The 19,784-nt window shown below is 39.0% G+C and overlaps 1 protein-coding gene and 1 pseudogene across 5 annotated transcripts in view; both read right to left on the reverse strand.

The window, feature by feature from the left end:
• Positions 1-2,146: 2,146 nt before the first annotated feature.
• The window catches only part of SPDYA (speedy/RINGO cell cycle regulator family member A), a 33,905-nt gene continuing 16,267 nt past the window's right edge, over positions 2,147-19,784 (reverse strand). For all 4 annotated transcript variants that reach the window (XM_080936908.1, XM_080936907.1, XM_080936906.1 and 1 more), the window contains exons 6-7: positions 13,205-13,499; positions 2,147-3,039 (exon numbers count right to left, since the gene is read on the reverse strand). In XM_080936908.1, the coding sequence (XP_080793034.1) occupies positions 2,948-3,039; positions 13,205-13,499 (387 nt within the window). In that variant the 3' untranslated portion in view covers positions 2,147-2,947. The remainder of the gene's footprint in view (positions 3,040-13,204; positions 13,500-19,784) is intronic.
• On the reverse strand, positions 18,177-18,573 carry LOC308436573 (mitochondrial import receptor subunit TOM6 homolog; annotated as a pseudogene). Its single transcript has 2 exons — positions 18,561-18,573; positions 18,177-18,444 (listed from the first exon to the last, which is right to left on the reverse strand). The product of its transcript is annotated as a mitochondrial import receptor subunit TOM6 homolog (transcript).

Below are 19,784 nucleotides of genomic sequence, written 5' to 3' on the forward strand. Positions count from 1 at the left end.
CTAATTTTCTTGTTATTGTGGCACTTTTGCTAATACAGGTATCTTTGTATCCATGTACACGTAGCCAAAAGATTCCTAACTCTGTTAATATTGTTATATATAGTTCAGTATTATGTCATTATGTAACAATAAACATCTCTTTGAGGAGCAGTAAAATAGCAAAATGCAACTCCTTACCTGCATTATTGCTTTTCAAAATGTGGATTCCCTGGAGTTCTTAAGCACAAGCAGGCTGACCTTTTCTTCCCCGCAGGTAGCTTTGGATGTGTTAAATCCTCAAGTAGCTTTGCTGGCCTTGGTCCCAAATCTTAAATAGTGGTGTGTGTGCTGGATACTTGGCAAAGTGAGGAACGGAGTAGTGGGAGCGGGGCTTCAGTTTTGTCCTGTTATCTGTGGTGCTAGAGAGCAAACCCAGAGCCTTGCTCCTGCTAGTTATGTTCTACCACTGAGCTACAGCTTCAGCCTGTTTTTCATTGTGATTTTAAATTATCCCTCTCCCCCCACATGCACCCCAGTCCCACTCATCTGCCATCCCTTCCTACCCACCCTTGCAAATGCTCTCTCAAAATAAAATGAAATTAGAATTTAAAAAATGGTTTTGTCATGCAAACTGTAGTGTGTCACAGTGTCCCACAGTATACCCTTTTGTCACACATTGCAGTGAGTCACCTGTTTTCAGACCTCTGGCTTCTGCTATTGCTATACTCTCCATTCTGGGCCCTCATTGGGACTCCTTAGGTATCCTGTTGTTGTCCTGTGTCATGGAGATCTTGTACTTTGGGCTCTGCAGCACTTGCACGTGCTCCAGCTGTTCATAGACAGGGTAGATGTTGGGGTGGGCCAACTCAAAGCCTTGGATCTGCCTGAGTGGTAGCCGAGTTGGTCAGCACAACTCCCACTCATGAACACCACCAGGGCCAGCTCTATTGTGTTGCCCGGGCAAGGTGCAGGACTCACTTTCCTGAGTGCTCCAGCTGGTGAGTGGTGGAGCCAGCTTTCCTGCCTGTCTCAGGTCAGGAGGGGAGAGAGAAACACCCTCGAATTTTTTAAGATAGGGTCTCACTCTGTAGCCTAGGGTGGTCTGGAATTTCAGTTCACTATCTAGTTTAGGCTGTAACTTTCCTTTGCCTCAGCCTCCTGATGAAAATGTTTATTTTGGTTATATGTCAGGCTAAATGATCATTTTGTGTTAGGCATGGTGGTGCATGCCTTTTATCCCAGCACTTGGGAGGCAGAGTCAGTTGAATCTGTGAGTTTGAGGCTGGCTGGATCTACAGAGGGAGCTCCAGGTCAGCCAGGGCTACTCAGAGGAACCATATTTTGAAAGACAAAACAAAACAAAGTAATCATTTTGTAACTCAGAAGGTGTGCGTGTCATTTCATAAAAAAAAAAATGTTATAAAATGACCATGTGTTGCAAATTCCATCATATTACTGTTTAAATCATCTTTTACAAAAAAAAAAAAAAAAAAAAAAAAAAAAAAAAAAAAAGAGGTTTTTTTTTTTTTTTTTTTTTTTTCCTTAAAGATTGGAAAACTGAAAGTGTAATGTCAACAGTAAAGGTAAGTAATGGCCTGGTCTTTCCCTTAAGTAAGACTATACATACATATTACATACATCCCCACCTAACTTGCCCTTTTAATCTTTCCTTTCATTTAACTATTACACCTAGATTTAGGTAATAACATTTAAATTTGGATGAGAAATGTAGTTGAAGGGACTCACTATTTGATCAGAATATAAAATCTACTTTTCATGTTTCTGAAGGCACCACAAGGTTTTTGAACTTTTGGATGTGACTTGAGTCTGTGAACTGCTCTCATGGGACCAGACGAGTGACGTCAAGAATGGCTGCTTTGCTTTACAAAACACAGAGGTGGAATTCTGCCTCCAATTTCAGACCAAACATCCACACGAATTTACAGTTACATTGTCAGGAGGAAATTAAAGTTGGAAATGAAGTGTCTCACTTCCCTGGGAGAACCATGATGTGCTTCCATTTTATTTTATGCTTGTGTTTTTGATAATAAATACTGTAGATTCTTAAGTATGTTGACCAGATTGATAATAACTATCAGATACTCTTCAGGGATTTTATTTATTTTTTATTTTTTGTACAGAAAATGTGTTTTTCTATTCTGCTCAGTCAATTGCAAAATGTAATTCCTAAAATGTTGCTGGAGTTCTTCCAAGAAACAAGTTTAGGTACTCATATGGACACATTATTTAGGCCATGAAATGGGTTTCAGATATATTGATTTATGAAACAGGCTTATCCTTCTGGTTTTAAGCCTATCTGTAAAGTTACAGTGGGATCACTGACAAATGTTTCTGTTACTAACAGCCAAATAGCCCCGAATAAATGCTCAAAAATAAAGTTCTGAGAAAAACATTACAGGAAAGGGACAGTGTTTAACATTTCAACACTTTTTTGTGAACAAACTCTAAAACATTTGTACAGTGTAGTGTGCATTTTGTGTTACAAAAGAGTCATATTCTTGTTTTCCATATGAACCATATCCCTATATTGCTAGACATTTGGTAAAATGGCCACACATTGTCAGTACTGTTTGAGAATATATTAATTAAATGTTTCTTTTAATGAAGTCAGTGTTATGACCTTAGTTGTTTTCTCTTTTAAGCTAGCTCTTCCTATCTTGTGGCTCAGACTTCAACTGAACTGGTACCTGAGATGACAGCAATGGATTTGAAGACAAAGAAGTATCAAACTAGAGCTGTAGACTATCAGTCACTACTTCAGAACGTGTCTTCACCTTATTCTGGTATGTTTAGTTATAACTATGATTTGTATGACTTTAACATATACTTGAAAAATAACAGAAGCTAAAGACCATTGTACGGCTGGGTAACTGTCCCATTTGACATTTTCTTGCATTTAGTTTGCCATTTTGTAGCTGTGACTCCAGCTTGATTTAGTTGAGCCTTGTCATTCTTCACTCTCTGCAAACCATTCCATAGATTTGGTTTTCTTCACAAAATTAGTTTCATTTTCTTTGTTTGATTGATGGTCATTGGCTACTGAAATAAAATACGCATTTTAAGGTAAATTTTATGTATTTAAGATAAAACTTTATGTATTTTAATATACTTTTTGACTTTTTTCTTTATTTTATTTATTTTTTTTTTTTGGAGACAGTAGTGGTGATACTGCTTTTAATCCCAGCATTTAAGAAGAGGTAGCAGAATGATCAGGCTCTATGAGGCCCTATCTCAAAAAACAAAACAAAACAACAACAACCAAAAGATTGAGACAGGATCTTACTGTGTAGCCCAGGCTAGTCTTGAATCTCTGATACTCCTCCCTTAGCCTCCTAGGTGCTGGACTTACAGACATTCATCACTTGCCTGGACCTAGTACATATCTTAATTGCTTATGTGGAACATTAAAATAATAAGGAGCCAGGCTCAGTGGCACACACCTTTAATCCCAGTGCTTGGGAGGCAGAGGCAGGCAAATCTCTGAGTTCGAAGACAGCCTGGTTTACAAAGGGAATTCCAGGATAGCCAGAGTTCTACAGAAAAACCCTGTCTCAAAAAACTAAACTAAATGAATGAATGAATAGATATATGGATGTGTGGATATATGGATAGATAGGTAGGTAGGTAGGTAAATGATAGATAGATAGATAGATAGATAGATAGATAGATAGATAGGTAGATAGATAGATAGATAGATGATAGAGGAAGGCTCAGGGAGAAGGCTCAGTGTATAAAACTACTAGCTCTATAAGCCTGTGTGTTTTTATTTTTGTTTTGTTTTTCAAAAAAGCTACAGTGGTTGGTATCTGCAATCCGAACACTCCTATACCAATATGGGAAGTGGAGACAGAAGAATCATCTAAAAGCTTGCAGGCTGGCCAGCTAGCCTGTACTACTTGGTGCAGCAACACTGCCTCAACAAGGCAGAAGACAAGACCCGACTCTTGAAAGTTGTTCTCTAACCTCCAACACACACACACACACACACATACACACACACATACACACACACACACACACACACACACACACACACACACACACACACACCATAAACAAAAAGAAAATGGGGCTGTGGTAAATAGTAGAAGAGAACTGATGAGATTAATATAATTTTTTAAAATTATAATAAAGATGTAACTTTGTTGTTGCTTTGGTTCTGGGTATTGAAACCAGGACCTTAAACCTGGTACATCTTAAAGCAAACTATTAATAGGGTTTGCCTTCAAGACATAAGAAGTCCTTTTGTTTATTTGGTTTTTATTTTTCTTGGGTTTAAAGATGAGATCTAATATAGCCCGGGCTGGTTTTGGATTCCTGGTCCTACTGCTTTCCCCTCTACAGAGTGCTGGGATTACAGACATAAACCACATGTCTAGCTATAGATAGTGTTATTTTGAGACATTCTTGTTCCCTGATATTCTAGACAGGTCTCAACTAGTGATACTCCTGCCTTGGCTTCTGGAGTGCCAGGACACAGACATATTGTACTATACATTGCTTCAAGGTATAACAATTCTTAAATCTTTTTAGTCTACTCAAATCTTGTTTTTGATAGGGTTTGAGACAGGGTCTCATTCTGTAACTTAGGCTGGCCTGGAGCTTACTGTAATAGCCTAGGGTGTCTTGGAACTGGTGACACTTGGAGTCCTGCTCCAGTCTCCTGAGCACTGGAATGACAGATATGAAAAGACTTTTTAACTTCAAATGATGGGAGAAATGTACTTTAAAAATGTGAATTAGGATCAGGAATTATTCATAGGGACCAGTTGTTTTGTATTTTCTAATAACATATATTGATTGTCTAAAGAACTTTATTCATGTTTTTCAGATAGCTCATCTTCAAGGTTATATTTTTATAAAGTTACACAGCATTTTGTTGTTTAGATGTAGATGTTTCTCTGTTGGCTAGCTTTCACAGTGCTGGAGGGTGGTGCTGTGGCAAGCTGCTGATGAAGAAAACTACTCATCAATGGTCTTACACGTCAGTGAACCCTGCATGCTATGATAATACCAGACTTGAAAACAGGATGTGCCCACTGGCAAGATAGTGGCATGATTGCTATGGGGGTTGATGAACCAGTTCCATCCCAGTGAGGGAGTTCATCCCTGGTACTGCCAACCAGCTCAAAAGCCTTGGAGTGCCAGGATGCAGGCATGTGTTACCATAACTGTTCAAGATGTAACAGCTCTTTAGTCTCTTTTCTTATACTCAAATCTTGGTTTGGATGGTTTGAGACAGGATCTCACTTTCCAGGCTGTCCTGGAACTCATAGCAGTTCTCAGCACTAGAATTACAGGTGTGAGTTACTATAGAACCTTTTTAACCAGGTAAAAAACATCAGGATTAGTGTAACTCGTACCCATGAATAATCCCTGTTCCTAATTAATATTCCTAAAGTATATATCACCCATCATTTGATGCATGTCATTAAGTCTGACACCTTTTTAACCTGGTTGAAAAGATTCTGTCTATGGTAGCTCACATCAGTTGTTCCAAAGCTTGGGAGGTTGAAGCAAGAGGATTGCCATGAGTTCCAGGCCATCTTGAGCTATAAAACATTCTCTCCCAAAGGCTGAGCATGTCATTAGCTTTAGGAGAACCTACTACTGTTGTTCTGCTAAATGGACATGCTGTCAAGCTGCTTTCTAAACATTTGACCCCTAGATTAGTGCTGCTCTGAACCTTGGTCACAGAAGCCTTTTACAGTGGGCAGTGGTTAATACAGAAACAGATAATTGGTCAACTTGCTGGGAACACATGTCTGTTGAGTGCTCAGCCCTAGGTGGGATATCTGTATATTATTCACAATTCAGAAAGGCTGGGGGAAAGCATGTAAGAGGCAAAATGCTGTAAAAACACTTCTGCAAAGGACAGCAGCTCTGTACCTGCACAAGATCAAAACCATCAACATTCTAGCCTAGAAGGGAGAGGAGAGTCATTTTGCTCCAGGAGCACAGTCTCTAGTAAGGTGCCCTTGCTTCAGTAGAAAATAACCCCAAACCCAGAACATGTGAATGACTCTAACTAAACTTAGTGGGTTACCAAAAACAAAAAATCCAAACTGAGTATGATGAAAGAATTAAAGACATTAATCCTTCCATCCCAGCGCTCAGGAAGCAGGGGCACCTGCATCTTCCTGAGTTCAAGCCAACCTGGCCTACATAGCAAATGTCAGGATAGGCAAGGGAGCCCAGCGAGGTCCTGTCAACAACAATAATGTAAAGATATGGAATTAGGAGAAGGATATATTGCAAAAAAGGGTTCCAGAAGGAGAAGAAGGGTGTATAAAAATAGGGAGCACAGATTGAAAATGGTCAAAATACATTATGGAGGTCAAGGCAAGGCAGGAGAGCAGAAGGAGATTGGAACCACCCATCATGCAATGCAGGGCCGCAGAGGCCTTCTAAGGAGTTTGTCTTTTATTTTTAAAGACAAGATCTCAGATACGGTATGTAGCTGAGGTTGACTCTGAACTTCTGATTCTTCTGTCTTCTAAAAGCCAGGATTATGGGTGTGAATCACTATGCTTTTATTATGCAATACTGGAGATCAATCCTGTGGTTATTGAGTGTTTGTTTACCAAGTACTCTACAAACTGAGCTATGTCTTCAACCCAAAATTGTCCATCTTAAAAAAAAAAAAAAAAAAAAAAACCCTGAGGTGACATTGAAGAATTTAATTATGGGCAATATACTTGGATTTATGTTTGGATAAGTCATTCTGGCTGCATTGAGGACTGACTGAAAAGGAGAGCTAGAGTTTGGACACCCATTAATTGTCAGGTCCTAAGTGTCTACATGAAGAGGATGGATCAAAGGGAGAGGAAAATTTTGCCCTTTAACCTCTTTCATTTCAAACTAAGTGTACTTAGTTTCTGCTTAGCATATTGTGTTTGATGGATAATGAATTGAACAATACCCCTCTATCATTGTGCCCATCTTAATTTTGAGTTAACAATAAACAAATTAGCACTTGTTATTAAGTAGTTGGAGACACAGTTTACAGCCTTTCTCATTATGCTTACAATCTAGTTATGGACCAGGTGCCATCCCCTGCTACCTGACAGCATTTCAGGTAATATAGCTCAGACTAACCTTGAGCTCATAATCTTCATACCTCAGCATCCCAAGAATTATGACTATAATCATATAGGACAGATGCTAACTCATGTTAACTTCCTTCTTTCTTTCCTTCTCATTTTGTAATGCAGGGTCTCATGTAGCTTAGGCTGGCATCCACATTCCAGATGCTGAGGTTATGGGTATGTGTCACATACCTGGTTTCATGTTAGTTTTTGTGTTTATGTCTGACCTTCTTGTATCACTCTCAAATCTTCAGGGATCTGGTTCAAAACCGTCTTCCAATTGTTTTCTAGAGGATTTGCCCCACCTCTATCTTTCCTATCCAATAAATGATCAGTAAGTCTGCTGGTGGCAGTGCAAGTAAACCAAAGATCTCCACATTAAACCAGGTACACTCAAACTAATAGAGGAGAAAGTGGGGAAGAGCTTAGAACTCATAGGCACAGGGGAAAATTTCCTGAACAGAACACCAATGGCTTATGCTCTAAGATCAAGAATCAACAAATGGAACCTCATGAAATTGCAAAGTTTCTGTAAGGCAAAGGACACTGTCAAGAGGACAAAACTGCAACCAACAGATTGGGAAATGATCTTTGTGAATCCTATATTCGATAGAGGACTAATATCCAATATATACAAAGAACTCAAGGAATTAAGATTCCAGAGAATCAAACAATCCTATTAAAAAATGGGGTACAGAGCTAAACAAAAAATTCTCATCTAAGGAATACTGAATGGCCATGAAGCACCTAAAAAAAAAAAAAAAAAAAAAAAAAAAATGTTCAACATCCCTAGTCAACAGGGAAATGCAAATCAAAACAACCCTGAGATTCTACCTCACACCAGTCAGAATGGCTGAAATCAAAATCTCAGATGACAGTAGATGCTGGTAAAGATGTGGAGAAAGAGGAAAACCCCTCTACTGTTGGTGGGGTTATAAGCTGGTACAAACACTCTCTCTGAAAATCAGTCTGGCTTCACCATGTTCATAGCAGCCTTATTTATAATAGCCAGAAGCTGGAAAGAACACACTTGTCCTTCAACAGAGGAATGGATACAGAAATTGTGGTACATTTACACAATGGAGTACTACTCAGATATTAGAAACAATGACTTTATGAAATTCCTAGGCAAATGGATAGAACTGAAGAATATCATCCCGAGTGAGGTAACCCAGTCACAAAAGAACTCATGGTATGCCCTCCAACTCATAGAGATCCACCTGCCCCATCTGACTGTGCCTCTGAGTACTGGGATTAAAGGCATGCACCACTACTACATTGCTATAATCTATATTTTCAAATTCCTATGTGGTATTCCTTTCTCTCCCTTACGTTTGCTAGTCTCTGCAAACACAGTGCTCATTTAATGTTCTGTTTATACCTTATTTTTTCTGAAAATTTCTTACCAACTTTCTCTTACACAGAGAGAATTCTGTAGCCTATTCATTTATTTGTTGAAGACAGGATTCTCTATAGCTTTGGCTGGCTTTAGAACCTATAGTAATCCTCTGCCCTCAAACTCTAGAGTTCTTAGTTTATAATTTTACAATCTTTTATGTTCCTAAATATTGGTCATATAGCATATTCCCAGTAACATTATTTATCCATGAGCCCTATTCTGTTTATTTTGTGTGTGTATGTGTGTGTGTGTGTGTGTGTGTGTGTGTGCATGCGCGTGCACACTGGGGCTTGAACCCAGTGTTCAGTGCCTGCCAAATATATGCTCTTCCACTGAGTGCTATCTTTAGCCCTGATTACATCTATGTTAAGTATTGGCATAATGTGATTGTGCACTGTGTAAAGATTATCCTTGTATTATTCAACTGTTGATTTCTCTGCCCCCATATCTGGTGGGAATCCAGACATGACATTGTAATGCTTATTCTAAGAACGAGCAGTCTCAATTTTGCATAAACATTGCTCCCTATTTATTCTCTAATCTGTCAATAAAGCTGATCAGCCAATGTCTGAGCAGCGAAACTTATAAGACTGGACTTTTGATCCCAGCCAAGGAAGGGAAAAGAAAGGGAAGAGGAGGATGGGGAGAGGGAAAGGGAGATGAAAGAGGAGGAATTTGTCAAGAAGAGAGGGTCTAGGAGAAGTCATGGGAAAACACCTGGAGCAGAGAAAGCCAGATGAACACAAAATGCAAGTATCTCAGGGATTTTAGCTGGGAGGTAGTCAGATTATTTTAGAGGATTAGAATAGATTAATAACTGCTCAGCTATTATGTATCAAAAGATTGATTAAAGATATCTTAAAGTCTCTGTTTCATTTAGGAGCAAGCTAGAATAAAGAAAAAGCTTAACACTTTTAAAATTACATTAATAGTTAAGTACAAAGATTTTAAATATAGGTGATTGTGACCAGAACAGTGAATGGCAATATGACTCAAAATGAAGTTTAAAAAAGGTACTTACTTTTAAGAGAAATTATTTAGTTATAGGTTATCTAACATATAGGATATTCTGTGCCTGTCAATGCCAAAGGTAAGGCCTCTTGTGTTTTTTCCCTTATCTTTATTTTAAAACCTCAGGTTTGTGGATAATGGTGTCCATGTTTCACTTGGATTAGCATGGGTGCCCTGAGGCTGAAAGCAGCATAGAGAGTAACAGTGGCAGTTTCCTGTGGAAGTGTGTCATGGGTTTGAAGGTGTAAACTGAAGGGAAGATCATAAGTGTAGCATATAGAAGGCCCTAGGTTCAAACATCAACACCAAAGCAAAAATTAAAAAGTGGGTTCTGGAGAAATAGCTCAGTGGTTACAAACACTTGGCTGCTCTTCCCGAGGATCTACCCAGGAATTGAACCCTCAATTCCCAGTACCCACACGGTGCATGGTGGCTCACAAGCATATGCAACTCCAGTTCTAAGGGATCCTATGTTCTCTTCCAGCTTCCATGGGCATTGAACTCACAAGGTAAGAAGACATACATGTAGGCAAAAAATTCATTGTGTGCTGTTACTTTAGGTGGTAATGGTGTAACTTTTCAGTTTGTTTTTCTGTAGTAAAATGAATATTATAGCCATTTTAAAATGTCTTGGGGGATTGGGTGTTTTAGATGTGTTTAATATAAAGGACTAGCATAATATTGGTAGTCATAATATGTCTGACTTCTTGAAGAAGAATGTCTATCGCCCCCAAAGTGTTTTGACAGTGTTTCCCTCTATCTTGTCAAACTGACATTTTATTTTTAAAATCTTACAGGCATGTTTGTGTTAAAATTGCTTTTTGGTAGATGAAACTTCGAAACAAACAACAACAAAAGCAAACAAACATTGCACACCTTTAATCCCAGAAGCGGGTAGATCTCTGCAAGTTTGAAGCCAATCTAGTCTAAGTAGTGAGTATGGGCTACCCAGTATTAAATGAGATCGTGTCTTTAAAAAGAAAAAGAGAAAAAAGGAAAGGAAGGGAGAAGAAGTTAGGATGCATGGAAGAAAGTCGCTTTCTTTTGTTTAAAAGGTAAAACACTGACCAATAACTACACAAATAAAGACCTGGAGCCAAGACCATCTCCTGTGTGTCTTTCTTGTAGAACGTTTAGATGACTATAGACTATCGAGTGACAACTCTCCAGTGTATTCATCCTCCCTCCCCCACTTTAAAAAAGGAACTGGATGTGTACAAAGAGGCCTCCATCTGAGGTTCCCCCTACCTCCACCTCAGTGCTGGGATTCCAAGGCATTGCTTCTATACCTAGCAATAGTTTTTCTTTATATTGTTTGCCCTCTGACACTAAAAAGATTTTTAGGGTTAACCTTGAGATTCACAACTGTTGGATAAATATGTATTCCTTTCTCTAAGTGATGGTGGCACATGCCTTTAACCCCAGCTCTCAGGAAGCAGAGGTGGGTGGATCTCTGTGAGTCCCAGGACAGCCAGAGCTACACAGTGAGACCCTGTCTCAAGAAACAAAACAAAACAAAATTAGTGGCTCCCTAAAATTAACCTATAAATCCTAAATTGGGAATTTTATCAGTAAACATGTAAAAACATAGTTCCTTCTACAACTTCTGTATATCAGTGCCTTAGTTTTGTTTATAATCCCTCAAAGGCTTGCTTTAGGTTTTTTTTTAAAGATGTATTTATTTATTATATGTAAGTACACAGTAGTTGTCTTCAGACACACAAGAAGAGATATCAGATCTCATTAGAGATTGTTGTGAGCCACCATGTAGTTGCTGGGATTTGAAGAGCAGTCAGTCAGTGTTCTTAACCACTGAGCCATATCTCCAGCCCTAGTTTTTTTTTTTAATTGCATTTATCCCCCCCTCTCTCCTCTCTCTCTCCTCTCTCTCTCTCTCTCTCTCTCTCTCCCCTCTCTCCTCTCTCCTCTCTCTCCTCTCTCTCTCTCTCCTCTCTCTTCTCTCTCTCTCTCTCTCTCTCTCTCTCCCCTCTCTCTCTCTCCTCTCTCTCCTCTCTCTCTCTCTCCTCTCTCTCTCTCTCTTTCTCTCTCTCTCTTATCTCTCTCTCTCTCTCTTATTTCTCTCTCTCTCCCCTCCCCCCTCTCTCATGTGTGTGCTTCATGGACTACATTTCCTCCCAACTCATTCCACAAGCATTTCCAAAGGAACCCGGCTCTTGGTAGTTCCCTCTCTCCGTTAGCAGTCTTCTTAAAGCTTCCTGCCACAGCTTATTCTCACTGCTAAAAGCAGGGTTGTATCAAAGGCAGTAGAGTATAATGGGTAAGAATTCAGGCTCCGGTCACCAGACCAGAATTCAAGTATTACTGTGCAAACCTTACACAAATTAACATGAGCCTTGTTTTCCTTGTTTGCCATGTAGAGATAACAATACTTAACCTTCAGTGGTAGTGAATATTAAGTGTATTATGAATATAATGAGTTTGCTGTATTGCCTAGGACAATAAACATTATCCAATAAACATTACCCATTCTGAGGATCAAAGAATATAAAAGTAAAACCCTGGGAAATAAAAAGGGGATGGCAAATGACACTTTATAGTTAAGCTAATAATTAGTCCTATTGTCAAATATGAATATGACAAAGATTGTGCTTGGAGATGTTGGAAAGCAAGAAACTCCTGCCAGTGAAGCTGTTAAGCAAACACTATGTCCAGTAAAGGACGGGAACTATGCTCTACTGTCGGGGTGAGAGTGGTGGTTTTCAGCCTGTGGGTCGTGACCCCCCAACAACCATCAGAAAACACAAATGTTTACATTATGATTTAGTGGCTGAAGACAGCAACATTACATTAAATAAATTAAACCTTAAAAAAAAAAAAAAGAAGAGACTACAAGAAATCTGTTTTTCTTTCTTTGTCTTTTTTGTTTTGTTTTGTTTGAGACTGGGTTTCTCCATAGCCCTGGCTGTCCTGGAACTCACTCTGCAGACCAGGCTAGCCTCGAACTCAGAAATTTTCCTGCCTGTTTCCCAAATTCTGGGATTACAGGTGTGTGTCACTAATGCCTAGTGAAATCTATTTTTCAAACGAGGGAAATCTGTAAGAAGTAAATAGGATCGTATTGCAGAGTATTCTGGTGCTATTTCAAATCTAGAGAACAAATGACAGGGAAATGTACATATAAAAATAATTTGAAAATTATGGTATAGTTTGTATTTATGGCTAATTATTTTCTAGTTAATATATCACTGTTCTAGGTAATCATATAGATCTCAACAATAATATACACAAATAAATTATACCCATTAAAATAAGGTTTTCAAAGTCTAAATGACATAGGAAAATGATTTATAGTAAATAATAAAAAGCTAGCCTGGCTAGAATATGACCTAATTTTGTTAGAAATAGAAAAGTATATAGAAGAAACCAATAGTTGAATGGTGATTGTAAGTAAATTTATTTCCTTGGAAACATTTTTAAATAAAATAAACATGTCATAGAAACCCTTCAAGCCTTAATAGATGGACCTCATAGCATAGTAAGGTTCAGCTTAAGATATGCTAAAATCCTTTATAGTGTGTGTAGGCTACCACAAAGTGGGTATAGACAGGATAAACAGTGGTGACTTGAAGGGGAAGTTTTCAATACAACTTTAACTCAGTTATGTAAGTTATGCCCCCCTGCCCAGGAGCTCTGACTAGATAAATAACATGCATTAGTCTAATTCTACTTTACCATTGAATCGTACCTTGAGGATAGGCATTAATTTGAGAAGGATCTATCATGTCCATTGATACTGAACTGTGTAATTCCTGAGAGCGTTTTTCCATCAGCTCTACTGTGTCACTGGACGAAGATGACGATGAAGACAGTCCCAGTCTCATGTATCTTCCTTTCTTACCACACAGTGAGCAACCCACTGGCGTGGCACTCGGTCCCCGGGGCAGATGGACTTCATCTCTGTTGTAGTTCCTAACAGCTCCACTGTGGTGCTCAGGCCTCTCTCGCTGCCAGATGTAATGGGTTGGTGCAATGGCCATAACCTATAGAGAAGGTTACTTTGTGAATTTAATAACATTTTAAAATTGAGTAAAGTACAGAAATTGTACCTCAGGAGCAGCTTTTTCTAAACCTGAAGTTAAAATAACAGCTAAAGTACCTAAAAAAAGGGAAAAAAAGACAGTTGTGGTGCACACCTTTAATCTCAGCAGAGGCAGGTGAGTCTCTGAGTTAGAGGCTAGCCTGATCTACAGAGTTGGGCTCCAGAACTACACAGAGAAACCTTGTCTCAAACAACAACAAACAACCAGACAGAAAACTCCACCCCCTTAGAACAATAAAAACACTTTAGTTACCAATGTTAAATCAGCAACATTAAGTCTATTCATAGTAACATTTTTTGTAGAATGATTGCTTGGATCATGAATATTAATATTCACTAAGTATCTAAATTAGTTCAAGCAGATAATATGAATAAAGCAACCTTTTCAGTTGCTGTTCATTTTGTCAGTCAGTTTGTAATTTTTGAAGCATGTTCTCTCTCTACAGATCTGGTTGACTTCAAACTCAGATTCTCCAGTCTCTGCCTCTTAACTGCTGGGATTAAAGGAGTGTGCCAGAGTGTTTATTTTTAAAATTTCAAATATTTCTAAGTTTAGGAAAGATAATATAGTATAAAACATTATATAATTCTTAACCTTTGTATGTGTTGTAAAAAAAAATTAGGCTCTGCTCTTATCTATGTTAGGCTAATCTTAAAATATATCAAGTTATATCAAGGATGTGCTATTTTCATAAAAACATGTAAATTAATTTCTTTTTTCCTCAGTTTCCTTATTTGTTACACAGTGACTAGAGTATATTTTAGAAAGTTGAGAGGAAAGGGTACATTTTATAAAGCACTTAAGACTTCTCACTGTCGGCCATTGTCATACAGTTTTAAATAAAGGCTTTAGTTGTAGACTTACTGTCCTGGCTATACCATTTGCTGACTATATATTCTGCAGAGCTAATTATTTAACCTTTCTGAGGTTTAGCGACTTCATTGATAAAATGGAGGTGCCAACTACCATGCATTTTGTTTTGAGATTCAATATGGGATGTAAAATTCTTACCACATAATTAATATCTAGAAAATGACAGCCATTTAAGATGTCAAACTAGGGAAAGTATAATGTGCTAGCCTCATGAAATCCAGAACATCAATGATATTTTAGTCAAAGTCTTTAGCTGAAGTTATCAATGATAAGTATAATAACCCTAAAATGAGCCAAAGTCATATTAGTTGCCTAAACTAGTGATTTCTTAAAAAATGTTTTAAAATTCTAAAATTTCAGAGCTATATTGGGGGCCTAGGGGAAAAATGGGAAGGCAGCAGTAGAGGAGTGGTTTTAGGGGTGTATGCATAAGGGTTTATATGCTTTTTGATGAGAAAGAACTCGTTTTTGTTGTTTGTTATGTTTTAAGACAGGGTTCCTCTGTGTATCCCTGGTTGTCCTGGAACTTACTTGTAGTCCAGGCTAGTCTTAAACTCAGAGATGAGATCTGCCTGCCTCTGCCTCACAAGTGCTTGGACTAAAGGTATGTGCTACCACTGCCTTCAAGAAGAAACTTTTTTTGACTGTTCTAAATTGTTTATTGGATATGAATTTTACAAATATTATGTGTATTAGTGGTAAGGGTGGAGCTGGAGAGTATTGTGTCTTCTCCAGGCTGCACAGTGAGATGCACCAATAGTGCAGTGGAACCTGTGACCCTTTCCAAGGCCACGGCTCTTGGGGCCAGCAGATGTCAGCCCACGCATCTCTCTGTGCTTGTGGACTGGTTTGCTGATCCACTGGGTGTCACGATTTCTTCTGATAGCTTTATGGAACAGATCAATGAGGACAAGCTCAAAAAATTTATATGTCGAAAAGAACTTTTTTTACGGAAGAGTTAAGAAAGAACTCTTAATTTGAAAGTAAAAGTGTATTAGATTATTCAGCAAATGGAGGTGTTATGTCTTTGCAAAGCAAATGCTGTACCACAAGTTTCCATGCAAGTTCCTTAAACTTATATAAACACATATGTAAATAATAAATCTATAAAATAATAAATACATATATAAAATATTCACACACACTTACATGTACATGCACATGAAGATGGTGTGGGGAGGAGAGAAACTATGATTCATATAGTCTGTATGGCTAAGGATGACCTTCAATTTCTGATCTTGTACATCCACTGAGTGTTAGGTGTTTACCACCCTGCCCTTTTATGTGGTACTAGGGATCAAACCCATGGCATTTTGCATGCTAGGCAGTCATTCTACCAATTGAGCATCACACTTCTAGCTCTTAAGTATAGTTTAAGATTGAATTTGTAAGTCAGTTATATCTGTTAAGTTTTCAACTCAAACAGTTTAATGAAGTTTCATACATAAAATTAGAATGTTAACTGTGAAAGCATTGCACTGCTTTAAGTGGAGCTTAATGGGCTATCCTAGAAGGAACATGGAAGATTTTGTTGCTGTGAGTGATTTGAACTGTGCTGACCTGGCCCAAGAGGTTTCAGTGGAGAAGAATTTCAGTATGTAGCCTAGAGACTGTTTTTGTGGTGTTTTGATGAAGAATGTGGATGATTTTTGCTCTGTCTGAAGAGTCTGCCTGAATCTAAGGTAAAGAAACAAAGGAAGTCTCAGAAACACCAATCACAGACTTTGTTCTCTGGTTAAATCTCATGAAGAGCATTTTAAATAAGCATGGCAAGCTGAGAAAGGGAAAATATAAAATATATAGTTCAAGCAATAAAGTGAAATGGAGCTGAATCCTGTGTTCAAGGATATTACATTGAATTAAGGGAGTAGTGACCTTGGGGCAAGAACTCACCCAGGTAAATTTAGCTCCCGGCATGGTAGTACAAGCCTTTAATCCCAAAAGGCAAAGACAAGCAGATCTCTGAGTTCAAGGCCAGCCTAAAGCACAGTTTTTTTTCGTCTTTTTTTTTTTTAAGATTTATTTATTTTTCTATAAGCACACTGTATCTGTCTTCAGACACACCAGAAGAGGGCATCAGATCTCATTACAGATGGTCGTGAGCCACCATGTGGTTGCTGGGATTTGAACTCAGAACCTCTGGAAGAGCAGTCATGGCTTTTAACCACTGAGCCATCTCTCTAGCCTATGAGCATGTTCTTGACTTAAAAAAACAAACAAACAACCTTAAATCCAGACTCGGTGGACTGCACCTTCAATCCCAGTGTTTAGAAGACAGGCATACAAATCTCTGAATTCAAAGTCACTCTACAGAGCAAGTTCCAGGATAACCAATCTTAGGCAGTGAAGGAGTTGGAAAACAGAAAGATGGTGATAACAAGGAGGGCCAAGTTCCAGTCCCAGGAAGCAGCAGAACTCAGCAGCTTTAGTCATCTGGCTCTGGCTTCATAGTTAAGAGGAGAAGGAGATTACTGGGACAATTGATGCTGGTTAGTTGGAGCTAAGAAATTAGTGGTGATTAAGAAGAGCACAGCATCAGTGAGGTGAAATCTTCTAGGAAGTGATTTGAGAGCACAAAGAAGCTGTGTTCAGAGACAGCCAAGGTTGTACCTTGTGCTGCAGCTGGACTTGGTAATGTGTAAGAGTTACCCAGGTGGTACTGGTATTGAAGCATGAAGGGGTCATGAGAGGCCATGGAAGGCCATTGGGAAGGTGCCTCTGCTGCAGTTGATGGCCCAGGACTGAAGGGGTCATGCAAAGGAGTTGAGGCCTGACACCATGAAGAGAACCTATGAGAAATGAAGCTGATGTAAAGAAACAAAGTTTTTAGGGGCTCTGAGACTTTTCCAAAACACCTCATTCTTAGGATTACAGGTAAGTGATGGAATAGATCTGAGAAGAGACTTTGAACTTTGGACTTTTAACATTGCTGAGACTGTTATAGACTATGGAAACTTTGGAAGCTAGACTAAATGTATTTTACATTGTGGTGTGTTTAGGTATGGCCTCTACAGACTCATGTATATGAACAACCCTATAGGGGCCAGCGAGTGGAATGTCATGGTTTGAATATGCTTGGCCTAGGGAGTGGCACTATTTGGAGGTGTGGTCTTGCTAGAGTATGTGTGTCACTGTGGGCATAAACTTTAATTCCTTTATCCTAACTGCATGGAAGCTAACAGCTTTGAGATGAAGATATAGAATTCTCAACTCCTGCATCATGTCTGCCTGGGAGCTATCATGTTCCTACCTTGATGATAATGGGCTGAACTTCTGAACCCGAAAGCCAGCCCCAATTAAATGTTGTCCTTTATAAGACTTGCCTTGGTCATGGTGCCTGTTCACAGCAGTAAAATCCCAACTAAGACAAAAGTAATACAATTTAAGTGTAACCCCATACCGAGCTACCCTCACTCTTTTTGCTCCTTATCCTATTAGTTCCCTTTATATTTTTGTTGCTTTTCTTTCTCTTTAAAATATTATTATTATTATTATTATTATTATTATTATGTACAGGCTTTATTTGAAATCTTTTAAGAACCATTGCTACTCTTCAGGACAAGGACAAAGATCACCCTCTGCAGAAAGTTGGGAACTGCACAAGAGCTGTGCAGACGCAACATTTCAGCTGAGGTTCAGGCAAAGAGAGGTTGTCAACTTCAGCTGCCACTCAGTATCTTGTGGTGGTCACAGACAGTAGGCTATCTTTGGAAAGTTTGAATACACAGGAGTTCCATTCTCTGGCTATACCCCTGGCTGAGGTACCATCAAATCAATGTCACTCAAGTTCCTGGCCAGTCAAACTCTAGCAGCAAAGAGTCCCAAACTGAGGATCAAGTTCCTCCGGAAGTCATTCCGATTGGTGGCAAAGCGGTAGACACCGCGGAGCCAGTCTCCCACCTTGTCTGGAACCTCAGAGGTCTCACTGGCCGAGGAGCATACTCAGCACTCACTGTCATCCCACTGGAAGCAATAACAGCACCAAGCACATCCGTACCGGCTGCATGCCATACTGAGTCATATTATTATTATTATTATCATTATTATTATTATTTTGAGGCAGGATCTCTCTAGGTAGCCTTGGCTGGCCTAGAGACCAGGCTTGGTTTCAAACTCTCAGAGATCTACTTGTTTCCCACATGCTGGTATAAAAGGCATGTGCCACTATACCCAGTCATATTTTTCATGTCATATATATATATATGTGTGTGTGTGTGTGTGTGTGTGTGTGTGTGTGTGATATACATCTCTATAAAAATCTAAGATACACAAAAGAGAAAATTGTGGTATTTATGTTTATGAGCCTTGTAAAGAAGTCAAAGTATCCATATTTCCAGATATATTATAGCCAGCTTACTACTAAATCATGACATTTAGAATTTTGTAGCATTTCTAACACTGTCATCACGTCTGAAAACACTGCTATCTAGTTTCTAAATTCTAGCAAGTTTAGCACATTCCCAATAGAGGATAGTTTCTGGCATATTCCCAAGAGAGGATCTCTTTTACATGCCTTCATTGTTTTATTCTGCCAAAGTCTTATTGCTTCCTAGGTTACTAATGCGAGATCAAGTAGTAGTTAACAGAAGTTAGCTAGGATGTTACTAAAGCAACTATACCAGAGTACACAAGCAGCATAAAGAAAAGTCTTTCCCTGGCTTTTGGATGGGGAGAGCTTGGAGGACAAAATGTAGCCAACAAGAGGCCTCCAGTTTAGATGGTAGACCCACCAGGGTTTGCTACAGGAGTTTATTTAGAATAGCTTACAAAATTAGGATGCTAGTTGCTGTGCCCAGTGGTTGAACTACCGGTTGATTCCAAACCAAGATTGTGTGGTGTTTTCCTTCACATGGTGACTCAACTGAGTTCCAGAGAGAGGTTTGATGGTGGGGCACCCCAGCCAGTTACAGGAATTTAGAAGTGTGGGGCTGTCGTGGTAGTAACCCACCATGCAACTTGGAGAGCCAGGTGGAGAGGTTTCAAGAGCTCCAGGGTCAGATGAGAACAGTCCTGGTGGGCCTGCCCACCAGTAGCCTGGAAATCTTTTTATATTACTTCACACAACAGATGAGTTCTAATGTGGCAGACAAGAATCCACTAGAAATTTAAGATTCTTAGCCTTTAGTTTGAAATTTAGTTAGAAATTTGGAGTTTGGCAAGCCAAGCAGAATCAAGTCACATCTTGACTCAAGCACGGGAACCTTGAAACAAAGAAAGAGGGCTCTGAGGTCCCCTGCTGTGAAAAGAGACAAGATGACTGCTCTGAGTCAGAGAGCCCAGAATGGAAGCTGCCTACTTCTTGGGGGCAGATATTGATTGAACTGTGAGTTTATAAAATTGCAATTATTTGCT

This window comes from Micromys minutus (genome assembly GCF_963924665.1).
Source record: "Micromys minutus genome assembly, chromosome: 1".
NCBI lineage: Eukaryota > Metazoa > Chordata > Mammalia > Rodentia > Muridae > Micromys > Micromys minutus.